Genomic DNA, 13,135 nt, shown 5'->3' on the forward strand with positions numbered 1-13,135 from the left:
CAGAGCCCCTGGGAGCTGGTATGTCTGAATGGGCAGAGCACCTTCCCAGTAATTATACAAACCCCACCGCTCAGGGCTATTTAGAAAGTGAGCTAAGGACCCTAGGCAGGTTGCTTCACAGGCTAGGAGGTTAAAAAAGACAGAACTTAGGTTTCTGAATTTATATTCTTCCACCATGAAGATCTGGTTTGAATTCATTGTTTTCTAAAACTGTGCATCCAGAGTGTTTATCTTGTTTTCTTTTGAAAACACTGCTTTCCTAACAGAGCTGAAATTATTCTCTGAGTTGAATGAGTCAGGGTACTGGGAGATTGCCCATGCAAATGGCCAACTTTAAACTCCAGCTCTGTGCTCACTCCCTCTGGACACCAAGTAATACCTGGCAGTACCAGAAGCAGGTACGTAAAGGTCTATGTGGTAGGAGGAGCCACTGGCATTTAATGTTCTACATACTTTCCTCCCTCCAGGATTAAAGCCTGGGTCATCTAATCAACTTGGATGTGACCTAGCAATCAAAGAACAGATGCTAAAAAGGCCCACCATGATCCCAGTTAAGCTTAGTGACAGAACAGTAGGAAGGAGAAAATCGCCAGCCATTTCCACTTGGATGGGTATCTCCTACTGGACAGACTTCACCCGTCTCTGAACACACTTACGGTGGGCTGGCATAGCAGCCTGGTGAGAATAATGTTCAATTAAACATGTCTTCCTCCTACTTTTCCCTTCTCCTCCCATCCTGGAAGGCTTAATCTGGTCTACAGATGCCCAGATGTGATTCTGGATAAAATGAGTCATAGTTACAAAACTGAGAGCTGGGGAGAGCATGGAGATGAAGAGCATGGTGTGAGAGACACTGGAAGGCAGGTCCAGGCCTGCCACTTATTAGCTGTACAACTTCGGGTAAATAACTTAACCTCTCTGAACCACTATACGCTCCTTGATCAAATGGAGCTGATTATACATATATAACACATTTATTATATTAACTTTATGACACAAATCAAATGAGGCATGTCACGCTGTTAGTATTATTATTGTTGTCTTCATGAAGGGACCAGAAACTCTTACCTGACTACAAATGCCAGACTTGCTCTAAAGCAGCGGTGCCCAACCTTTCTGGCACCAGGGACCAGTTTCGTGGAAGACAATTTTTCTGCGGACAGGCTGGGGTGGGGTTCGGGTTGGGGAGATGGTTCAGATGGTAATGTGAACGATGGAGGGGATGTTTCAGGAGGTAATGCGAGCGATGGGGGGGATGGTTCAGGAGGTAATGCGAGCGATGGGGGGGATGGCTCAGGCGGTAATGCGAGCGATGGGGGGGATGGCTCAGGCAGTAATGCGAGCGATGGGGGGGATGGCTCAGGCGGTAATGCGAGCGATGGGGGGGATGGCTCAGGCAGTAATGCGAGCGATGGGGAGTGCCAGATAAAGTTTAGCTCACCCGCCTGCCGCTCACCTCCTGCTGTGCAGCCCGGTTCCTAACAGGCCGCAGACTGGTACCCGTCCACGGCCCGGGATTTGGGGACCCCTGCTCTAAAGGAAATCTGGTGCCTTTGGAGGGTTTCTGTGACTGGGAATATTTTAAAAATTGGGCTACTTGGGCCATAAGAGGGCATATGGAATCTTCTACAGCCCAGATCTCCAGCTTCTTCCCTGAGCAAGAACGCAAGTGACCTTCAGGGGTCACTGGGGATAGACCCGTGTGGTAGAAGAGGATACAGTCAGTCTTTTGAAAGGACCACCCTGCCGTGGAATTGATTAGGAAACACGTTCTAATGAACTGTTGAGTGATTACAACTCAAAGGAGGCCGGCTCTTGAACCTACTCTAGAGAGAGGTGCCCCCGTCTCCGAAGAGCTAATTCTGAAGCTGAATGTACAAAAGGAAACGGGGTGTTGGCACACTTCCCAGTTCTGCTGCGGCCCTGGCCCTAAAGTGGGCTCCTGGTTTCTGAACTTAAAAGACAAAATGATTTCAGGCCCCAATCCAAGAGCCAAAATACTAACATGAGAGCTGACTGTGGGAAAAGATAACCTATTTTAATTACCTTCAGAATGATGCAGGGATTTGCTCTGGTGTACATTATAATCCCATTGCTTTGCAGTGTTCGCAGACGCAGGGCCAGTTTAAAGTCCTCTTCTTTGCTATTTTCAGAAAGCCGGTATTTGATGTAACTGTTTCCAGCAAAGCTGAGAGAAGTGTGCCCTGAAAAGACCATGACGAGGAGATATGGATACTTTTAACATCCAGAAACGAGCAGGGACACGTGAAATCACCCAACAACTACCAAGCAAGTGGATGAAAGACCATGGGAAGTTAGGGAAGGCACTGAGGATAAACCATTTTGGATTAAAAACTGGTTCTCCATTTCAGGTCACACTCTAATTTCAAAGTGAAAAAAAATATTTACTAGTCAGTTGCTGAAAAATCTTAGTTCTCTCATGTCAAGGGCAACTTGGTATATTCTCTAACCTGAATTTTCTTAGTGTCACTAAATTCCCAATTCCTATTTTCTAAAATTAGCACTATTAAAAGATATCCCTTTATGCCCACCCTCATCACTTAGATATTTAAGAATTTTCAATTCTATGAAACAAGGGAAAGACAAAACCATTCTCAAAGAATATCCATATTCCCCAAGTATCCTAATGCAGAACAGACAACTTAGGTCATTTGCACAAATGTTGATATGGATAATGATATAAAGGAAGTTCATGTCTTGGGCAGTCACAGCTCTGCCTTTTGACCATGAATTTCAAGGCTCCCCTTCCTAGAATCTTTACTTGCACCCACATCACCCAATTCTGAGTTAACCCTCTCTTTTTTTATTGTCTCCAGCTTTATGTTTTAACAAGCAAAGTAACGGCTGAAAAGCCCTCTCGCTGGGGGGGAAGGGTGGAAAGTGTGGAAATATACCAAATGGATGATAATCATGGACAATGAAGAGTTTTCCATATAGAAAGGGGAAGGGAGATGGGCAGAAAGGGACATCTGAAGTTAGGAGACTTGGCCTTATTGTCACCCTGCAGACCCACCTGCTGTGCACACAGCAGGTGTGTTGGGGTGAGGTCAGCATAAATATCTTTCAAGTCTAAGCCTTAGAAGCCTTCAAAGGCAAGTATGCGGGTGATCCCTTCAGTTCAGGGGCAGCTCCATTCTCGAAGTCAACTCTGAAAGAGCTTTGGCTTCTATTTTTAAGAACAGTGCTTGTCTTTGCAAAGGCTGAGTTTCTAGAACCCAGTGCTTAACAAGTGCCTTGCAAATACTAGGCATATTTATTCCCGGTATAATGGCTATTATAATCATCACTCAATAAATATTTCTTGGATTCCAAAATTGGCGTGCCTATATTTGAAATATATCTTCTACCAAAAAAAGGGTTCTATTGGTACCAAAAATGAACAGGACTCTTTTTAGAGGAAAGATGTGGTAGAGCATATGTGAATCAAAAGAAGTATTGAAGTTGAGTGATGATCAGAAATGGAGGATCATTTGGATTGAAATAACACAAATACTGATTTTTTTTTCTTTCTTTAAGAAACAGAGGTGAACACCTCCCTCTCCTTTTGGGAACACGCAGTTAGTTGTACATGTGCAGTGGAGAGTCTTCTTGATCTAGGCTGGACTTACCCTACAGAAGGTCAACTGAACTGGCTCAGCTTTACCTTCTGTTGAAAGGTGGAGGCTCTGAACATCAAAGGCCATGCCACAGATACTCCGACTCCTCTGCCTAACCAACAGCCTTCTATTTCCCATAATTTCACACCCTTAACATCCATGTGACATGACTGAAACACATGCTGTGACCTCCCATTATATAAGGAGCCCACAGGCATTGCATGTTTCCTGTGCACAGGCTGCAGCTGTAATAAATCTCAAGTATTTGAGAGGGGAGGCTAGCTGGGGTCCATTCGGAAGGAAAACGTTGCATGCAGACAGAATGTGAATTTAGACCCTCGTCATCCTGCCCCGCTCTGCACCTGAGCATTCTCCGAGCTTCCCCGGTGGACACTGGCAGAGGAACGGTCTCCTGCTGGCTTCGTAACCAACACACTGCATGTCCCCTGGACACGGTTTCTCCACGCAAGGATCGTTGGACCCTGGGCACAGTCCTCCTGTGACAGAGGGGAACACGCATGATCAGTAGAAAGGCAATCACTCTACACTCCAGGAAGTCCAGGAAGCACAGGAATGGTTCAAGAGCTGGGCTCTACAGGCTCTGAGCTGAGAGACAAAGTGGCCACCCAGAAGCAGGAATGCCTGTGTGAGCTTCACCTGGTGTGGGTGCCCATCAGACATCCCCACATCTGCCAAAAGCTCACTGCCAGAGTGAAGTACGTTGGGGACAAAGGGTCAATGGAGCTCCTCTGTTTAGGCTAAAATATGCTAAGGTTGTGACTGGGCCAACTTCTGGTGAAGAAAGATCATACCACGTGGGCTCTGGTAGTCTTTATTGGATGGGGCTCCTGCATACTGGGGGCCATTTGAATGCATCACTTGAGTTTAGACTTCTTCTATGCTCCTTGCCTGGAACCCTGAAAATCTTAGGTAGACTTCAGAAGACGTTAACTGTTGTTTTCAGATTGAGGGAAAAAAGACTTTTCTAAAGAAAAGTATAACTCAGTCTAAATTGTGACAGCGCAACTCGCATTGTTTCCTAATCCCTCCTGCTCCCTGCTATTGTATTGATTAGCTGTAAGTGTGCCCTGCTGGCTATCAAACATAGCAGAATTTTCCTTGGCAAAGGAAGGCTTCCTTTTCACCTGTTCAATGTTCATAGCACAGTGAGATGAAAGGTTAATTCCTCAGAAAGGAAATTCTGGAAGGCAGATTAGCTGATTAAGGTAGAATTCAGGACCCAAGGGAGTTTTTCAGAACTGTGGTGACGGCAACTATGGGTCCACTGAAGAAAATGCACTTTCCAAAGGTCCTGGATATTTCAAATGTAATTAGGCCAGAGTTTAGGTGGTAAAAGGACTGTAGAAAAGAAGACACACATTGAAAACAACTCACAGTTGGGTTAGCAGTGGCCTAAAGAAGCACCTTTTCTCTGTGAACCAAGAACACACTGGGCCTTAGCAGCATCTTTCCTCAGCAAGATCTGGCCCATTCTCATCTTCCTTTCCATACCAACTCTTTCCTCCTCATTAAGCATATTATTCCATTATACAGTCATTTCTTTGTCCAGGAGAAAGCAGACATTTAATGCTAACTACACATAAACATTTTAGGAACTGTAATCCTGGAGGGGAGAGATGTAAGTAGCGCTAGCAAACTCAGAGTTCATAAATCCTATTTTCCGCTGGTTGAGAGCTCAGCCATAAAAGATACTCTTGGCAATGATCCAGCTTACAAAGTCTTAGAAGATGAAGGGATTTTTAACTGAAAATTTGGAATGATCTTCTCAAATGGTTCTAAAAGACCTGAGTGCCCTGAAATACATCTTCCTCATTTCATTCCAAGAAATCTTTATTCCTGCCATGTATTTATCAATATTTATGGAACCTAAAACAGCTGTTCAGCCACCTTATGATCTGTTTCAAGTGGCTTTTGATACCAGATTTTTTTTTTTTAATTTTTAATTTTTAAATTTTTTTGGCCACACCATGTGGCATGCGGGATCTTAGTTCCCTGACAAGGCATCAAACCCGTGCCCCCTGCAGTGGAAGCGCAAAGTCTTAACCACTGGACCACCAGGGAAGTCCCTTCAAGAGGCTTTTGATAACCAGTTTCGGAATTTTTGATGCATTCATCCAACAACAAAAAAATTTTTTAGGGCCAGCGAGGTAATAGGCCTGGACATATAAAGATGAAAAAAAAAAAAGTCCCATCTCTTCCTCCCCACAGGAAACAACACACACACAAACACGTGATTACAGTACAATAAAGTAACTGCTTTGCTAGAGGTGTGTGAGTGCAAGGGAAGCCCTAGAGAAGGAAAAATTGTGTTTCCTGGGAGAATGTCAGAAGTCCTTGCAGAGGAAGAAAGCATTTTAAAAACTCTGGCTTGAAGGATGAGCTCTTTTGAGTCGCAAGGAACTGTGTTTCTTGGGAATGAATCTACCATCGTTAGTGGCTTGACTGCATGCACATGTTAATGTTTACTTAAGGTAAGTTCACAACTCTCCCAGCCTACTCTGTGCTGTCTCCATGATTGGATTCATTTCCATTTCTGAGGCCTGCAAACTCCTAGGTGGCTCCTACCTGTTGACTAGTTAGCATGGGCTCAAAAATGGAACCACGCCACAGGGAGGTAGCAATGAGCATAAATGAATCACAGAATTCATCCCATCAAATGGATGTAACGCTAAATTACCTGGGCATTAACTTCCAGTTAGACATGGGAACAGTAATTTATGTATTTAAGAAGTCTGTTCCTTTCCATTCTGTGGACGTGCCTCTTCCCATGTCCTGTTTTAGCCGGCCAAAAGATATCCTTTCTACAAATGTCTGTGTTTGTTTCTGAGATACAGCTACATATACTGCATTCAGAGTCTTTTTTGCCCTAATGCAATGGCTACATTGCTTAGAAAATTTGCATTATCAATAATGCAGTTTCAAAGCCTCTGTTTTAAAGGGGAAAAGAGCACTAGATAATTTCAAACCCATGATAGCAAGGCTATTTTCTCCTGCCAGGAGTTATGGTAAAAAAAATAAGATAAAAAAAATTTAAGAAAAATTAAAAAAAAAAACAACAAAAAACCCAGCTGTGAGTGCATATAATAAAGGCTAAACACTGTATTTCAGAATAAACACAGCATTTGAGTACTTCTCCCTTTTATTCACATATTTTGGCCTTTTCTTTTACCACCAGTCCTGCCCTGGTAATTAGCATTAGGCTTCTCACTTTATCACCCATATCGCTTATATTGGGTTAAAGCACAAAGTCACTTAGATCAGTAACTGCAGTTCAAATTCACAGCTCTTTTTCTTCTCCTTTCCTTATGTCATAACCGTAGAACCCATATAGTTAAATTCATTAAATTAATGAATTGCGTTAGATCCAGTCCCCCTTATAAAAACTCTAGCTGGAAGACAGATAGATAATATATTAATATATTATAATAAGTGCATTCTAAATTAATATTAATATAAATATTAAACATATAATAATGTATATTTCTATTCATTCCAGCAGTCATTGACTTTGATAGCTTATTTTTCCTTCCTTTTCTTTTTAATGGGTTTCCTAAGGCAGAAGGGACAGTTCTGGCAAGCGATCTGTCTCTCGATGCTTTAAAAATCCTAGGGGGGCCCCCTCCCTGCCTCCCAGCCAGGGACGGGAGTAGCCATAAACGTTCTGGCTCCAGCTGCTGCTGTCAGTTTCCTCTGCTCTCTTGTGACTCAAGGAAGTACGAAGGCAGATTAGAGTCTGGAGGTCAGTGTAAATGTAACATGCTCCTTAGCTGGGGGCAGATGTGAGCATGTGCACGAAATGCAGTCTTTTCCAAGTAGAGACAGACTTCTGGTTACTGAAAAACAGGTTTCCCCAAACCAAATACTCCCCATATGCGATACGGTAGTTCTTCCCTCTCTTCAACTATGATAAGAAATTAGGTCCTCTCTGAAATATTTATCGTGAGAGGGACTTGACCCTCATACGCCAACCCTGAACAATGCCGTGTGTCCTTTGACCTCTGATGTACCCAGGCCTGGGTCTTGGGGACACTTCCCTGGGGATAACAACCCTCTTCCCAGCCAAAGCTGTAAAGTTTCCAGCAACATAGAATCCAGTATGCTTTCAATGGGTGTTGAGGGGTTAACTTGTTTTTAGAAAACATATGCTCACATCATCCCCTTTGCAGAGAAGCACTCATACCTAGGAGTCTTAAAGACCCTCTCTCTGGTGGAAGAAAGTGCCTCATCCACTCCCGTACAACCGTTAAGGGACAACAGTGTCTGCTGCCATTGGCTTCTGGGAGGAAGTTTATCTTATTAACTATCGTTAAATAATCCAGGTTTAATTAACTTGTGCTGTGATCAGTGACAGCTTGGGGGGAATGCAGGCTCTAGACCTTCATGCTCTGCATCTCCAGGCATCCATCAGTTTGGTGCCAGAGTGAGCATGAAGGGAGAAGGGTCCCACTTTCTCAAACCAACTGACACCATTTGTGGTGCGTCAGGGCAGGGCAAAAGGATCAGATGTTTTTAGCAATTGTCAGAGCATAAAGCAGGCAGAGAAATCTCTGTTTCCCATCCCTAGGTCCCCTCTGGAAGGTGGGGCAGTGTAATAGGAAAGGGTGCGGCATTGACAAGCAGCAGCCCTGGATTTTGGCTCTGACTAGTTATTCAACGTATTTCCTGTGTGGCTCTGAACAAGTCACTTGACTTCTCTGGGTCTTGCTTTTCTTTTGTGAAAAATGAGGATAATGATTCTTCATAGAGTTGTGAGCATTAGATGGGCTAATGTATGTGAAAGCAACTTGTAAAGAAAAAAAATTAGAGTAAAAACAAATTACTACAAGGTCCCCAAAGTGGAGACACTAGCCTGACAATATGGCAGAGATCGAAACTCCAGTGTAATCCTTTTCTTGCTGTTCTTTCTGGGTCAGATTCACGATTTGTAAACTGACAGATGATATGAAATACTGTGTGCATGGGAGGAGCTTTTTATTAATCAGCGTCACAGGCCATGTGCAGCTGGGTTAGCCCCTTCACAAGCTTATATCGGGCAGAGGTATTCTTTTCACAAAGACTCTCTACCAGGAGAAACGTGCACATGATGTGGCCATTCATCACAAGGTTTCCCACCCCTGAAACTTGGCTCGGGTGGAAATTTAGGTCACTTTCTACAGAGCTGACAATATACAATTCACTTGAGCAGAAGCTCAGAGCTTTGGAACCTGCAGGGAGGGGGAGGGTGATACTTCCCGTGGTTTTAAAAGGGTCTTACTTCCCTATGTATGACTCTCCTCTCCTTATCTCCCCAGAATTCCCACAGCTCCCAGCGTTAAGTCTATGCCTTTAGCTAATACATCAGTATTTAGCTGAGATTATTATTGCTGCCACTTTGAGCTTATTCAACCTCTTGATTTATATCACTGCCTCATTATACTGAGAATCTAATGACTGATGGTAAACATCCTACACCCTGAGTTCACATGCTTTGCCAAGATGCCATGTCTCAGCCAATGCCACATAAGTCAATAAGCTTCCTTCTTAATTCCTGGCCTGCAGGAAGTTTTAAAACACATTCTCCTAAGGTCCCTTGGCTTTGAAGTGGTTTCTTGTGGTTCTCCCAGAAGCACAGAATCATGTTGATTGGTGTTTGCTTGGCTCCGCCATATTTTCTGGATGATTCTGCTAAAGGCTAAGTACAGTTTCATTCAAGATATCCTCTCTGGGGCAGCTGTGTGTGGATGGAATATACAAGGGATTATCCACATGGTGAGAAGCTGGTATCACCTCCACAGTGGGCACCTCCAAACCTCTCCTGGCACTTCAGGACTCATGCATGCTGGAGATCGGGGATCTGCAGAGACGTATCTGTTGTGAATGAGAAATAAAAACTTCCCAGTTTTTAGGGGGAATCTGGTTAAGATTCGGAGACAACACTAAATTACTCAGAATCCCTGGGGTTGGGACAATGGGCTCTGTCCTTTGGGAATTAGCATTAACAATCCCCAGCCCAAGCGCAAACCCAATCTCAGGTTGTTTTATGTTTTTTAAAAACTCATCAAGGCTAAGTTTTAAGTGTCTTACTGCCTTGCAGAAGCATTCATCATTTTATTTTATTTTATTGTGCTTATGAGAAGTACATCACTGTGGCTGCCTCTCACAGGCTCCATTTACCTGTCCTACCATATTTTCCCAGGACTGTCCAGACTCCCCACCATCCAAATCAATCCAACTGAGCTCCCTGTTGTTCGCTCGGTACATGATGCCGGTTCTTGGTCCATGAGGATGGGGACCATGTTAGCCTCACTCACCACTGTATCTCCAGCAGCCCGCCTAGGGCTTGGAAGAGTATTTAATTCACTGTTGAGTGAGTGAGCAAATGAAAGGGTGCCCCGAATCCCTGGGCTTTTCTCTTCACTTCTCTCTCTGCTCAAAATGCCTTCCCAGGACTATTCATTGCTTCCAATGCCTTTCATGGACTCCTTCAAGTAGGACAGAGGATTCCTTCCTTTATGCTTATTCTGTGCCCCAACTACACGAATTACAACTCTTTCTAGCTCCTATTGTTCACAGCCAAGGAGCAAAGGAACTTCTGCTGTTTGTCTAGAAAAAGAGGATTCAAGGGGTCCTAAAAACTATCCTTAGATGACTGGAGGGCAACTTGTACAGGAGGGGTTAGACAGGTCAGGTTCTGTGTGGCTCTAAATGCTGGAGCTGGGTGACATCACAAGGAGGTGGATTTTGGTGCCCTAGAAGAAAGAAGTTGTCTTAGGTTCATCTTGTGAGGTAGTGAGTGCCCGGACTGGGGTTCAAACCTTGGCTGAATTATTGTGCCAGGAGTAAACAGGATGTCTGTAGCGGGTGGGAGGTTGGACTGGGTGAATTTCAAGTTCCTTTCGAATCTGTGCGGAGGTGATAGGGTACAGTGGTTAGGACTGCCAGGTGTGAATCCTAGCTTGACCCTTACTAAGTTTGTGACCTTGAGCAAGTCAACTGATCTTTCCAAGTCCAAGTTTCCTTAGCTTTTGAGGAAAGTTAATGATACCTACCCTTTAGGGTTATGATGAGGGTTAAGTGCAATGACACATGTGTGAAAAACAGCACAGTAACAGGTCACTGCTCAACAAATGTTAGTTGCTATGTTTGTCCATGCCTTCATCTGGGCACTGCACTGCACACGGTTTCTCACCTCTATTCCTTGGCTCTAATGGTCCTCAGCCTGGACCACTCCCTCCCCATCACCTACCTAATTCTAGGCATCCTTTCAGACCTAGTGCAGGTGGCATCACCCTCAGTGTTCTTCTCCCTGCCCTGCAAATCCTTACAGGGCATCATACACCACCGGCTGAGGGCGCGGCTGCCGTCACCCTCACCCCTGCCAGCACAGGGCTCACCCACGGCAGACGCTCCACGCATTTTACTGGAGCTCTAGTTTCTAGTCTGGGTTCCATATCTGAACCAGGACTAGACAAATCAGGCATCCACTTCCACCAACATCCTCATAAACACATTGGTCTTAAACTCTGATGGTCTCATGGCGAGTCCATTCTCTTGGACAAGTGTCTCCTTTTTGATATATTTCTAGATTAGACTTTTGAAAAAAATCAATGAAAATTTTCCAAAATGGACAATCACCACTGCCCCACGGGCTGCCCCAATGCTCTGTCCTCTGGGTTCCGCATAGGAGCTCAAGGGCCTTTATCATTCCCCATCGTTTAGGTTGGTGTCGGGCTTTCTTACCCAAGTGCCAAAGTTCACCGAACATCTAAAGTTTACCAGGAGCCACCTCACGACCTCAGAGCTCTGTATCTCTCAAACTTTTGTTCAAACGTGATGCTTCATGGGGGCTGGAATATAATGAGGCTCTTTGGCACTAAATTTCAAGCCTGTTTTCGTTTTGTCAAAGCAACTCAGCATTTTGGTTCAAGATGTTAATGATGTTAATTTGACCCAAAAAAAGTCTGCATGAGAGAAAGATGGGTTGGAAGTTGGGAGGAGGGTAGAATATTGAGGTCAAATCTGTATAAATATTACTACACAGCCCAGAATGGGCAGCTACCTCTATTTATCATCCTAATTATTCCACCAAGTGGTGGGAAAGTCCATTTATTGTATCTGCCAACCTTCTAGGGTAAAAAGACAAGCAGCAATACCGGGTGTGCATGTGTGTGTGTGTGTGTATATGTGTGTGTCTGGGGGCCTGGGGGCATTTACTGACGTCAATTACCTTTCCTTTCCAATAAATGAGAAAATGTCTAAAATGATTAATGCTTTCCTTAACAGTTCTTCACTGTATTTTTATTTAAGAGGATACTTTAGAAAAACTGAGAGAGCTATTACTATTATAATTAAGAGTTTGCCCTCTGAACACAGCGGAAAGTTTTTCTATTTTATGTTGATGTGAAATTTCTTAGAGTTTGGTTTCCTCACCGCCAGAATTAGAATCACCCAGGCTACATATATAGTGACTCCTAGGCTCCACCCAAAACCTCCTGCTATATTTGAGTGTGGGCCTCAGTAGTGGGCATTTCCAGTAAGCCACAGGCATACTGGAGTCTGAGATCCTCTGCTATTCTGCCATGGGTCTGTGAGGTTGGTGATCAGTCAGGAAAAATGGGGTTATTTGAATATTCTTATAGAGTACATAGCACTGGGGCTATGAATCATCTAAAAAATGGAAAAGTTCCTGTTCTTAAGATGCAGGTAATAAAACAGGGGCCCAAGATGAACCTTAATTGAATCAGCATGCCCTTCTCACCAGCCGTATGGCCCTGGGCAAGGCAGGGAGCTACCACGTTTATAAAAGGGAGATTATCATATATCAGCTGCTGAAGATGGGGATTGGGCCAGATGATGTTTTGATGTCCTTTTACCACTAAAATCTAGTATTTTATTTTGCAGCTTAATTACAAGAGTGACTTAAAGGTGAAAAGAGGCTGAGAAGTGGGGCTGGGTCTGCATAGAGTTCTTGTTCAGGAAATGCTCGCGTTTTAAACCGAGAAAGCCTCCTCTTGGGATGTCTGGGGGCTGAATCACAAAAACTTCCAGCATTCTGGGTTTCCTGGGAGTAGAAAGATTTATGGGGACTCGAGGACAGGAGTCCTGGGCCAGGATACCACCTTGAAACTCATTGCACTTAAAATATCAGTGTCTCATGCAAAATGCAGAGCAAGACCCCTCTCTCCAACAAAATCTAAATCCCTGCTTTGAAGAAAACTGCTAAGCCTGCCCTCCCCTTGTCTCTTCTTGATGAACTCATACTCATCCCTCAAAACTTAGAATATAGGTGGTCTCTGGTGCCTAAATGTCACAGAAAGCTTTCCTCTGGCCACAATAGGGACTCTGTCCTTTTTCCTCCCCAGCATTCCTTATAACACTATTAATGCAAACAGGTACTTGCAACAGCTGAGTTCACAATGGCCAGCTCCTAAGAGCAGGGACTGTCTTTTTTCACTTTGAATCTGCAGTGCCTAGGACATTGCCGGCACCACAGTTTTTTACTGAATGAAATGAGTTCT

The 13,135-nt window shown here is 44.0% G+C and overlaps 1 protein-coding gene across 1 annotated transcript in view; it reads right to left on the reverse strand.

Moving 5' to 3' along the window:
- Positions 1–13,135, reverse strand: part of FAT3 (FAT atypical cadherin 3) — a 573,936-nt gene that overhangs the window by 29,685 nt on the left and 531,116 nt on the right. The window contains exons 20-21 of the mRNA XM_061202721.1: positions 3,980–4,114; positions 2,047–2,204 (exon numbers count right to left, since the gene is read on the reverse strand). Coding sequence (XP_061058704.1) covers positions 2,047–2,204; positions 3,980–4,114 — 293 coding nt within the window. The remainder of the gene's footprint in view (positions 1–2,046; positions 2,205–3,979; positions 4,115–13,135) is intronic.

Source organism: Eubalaena glacialis, chromosome 10 (genome assembly GCF_028564815.1).
Source record: "Eubalaena glacialis isolate mEubGla1 chromosome 10, mEubGla1.1.hap2.+ XY, whole genome shotgun sequence".
Lineage (NCBI taxonomy): Eukaryota > Metazoa > Chordata > Mammalia > Artiodactyla > Balaenidae > Eubalaena > Eubalaena glacialis.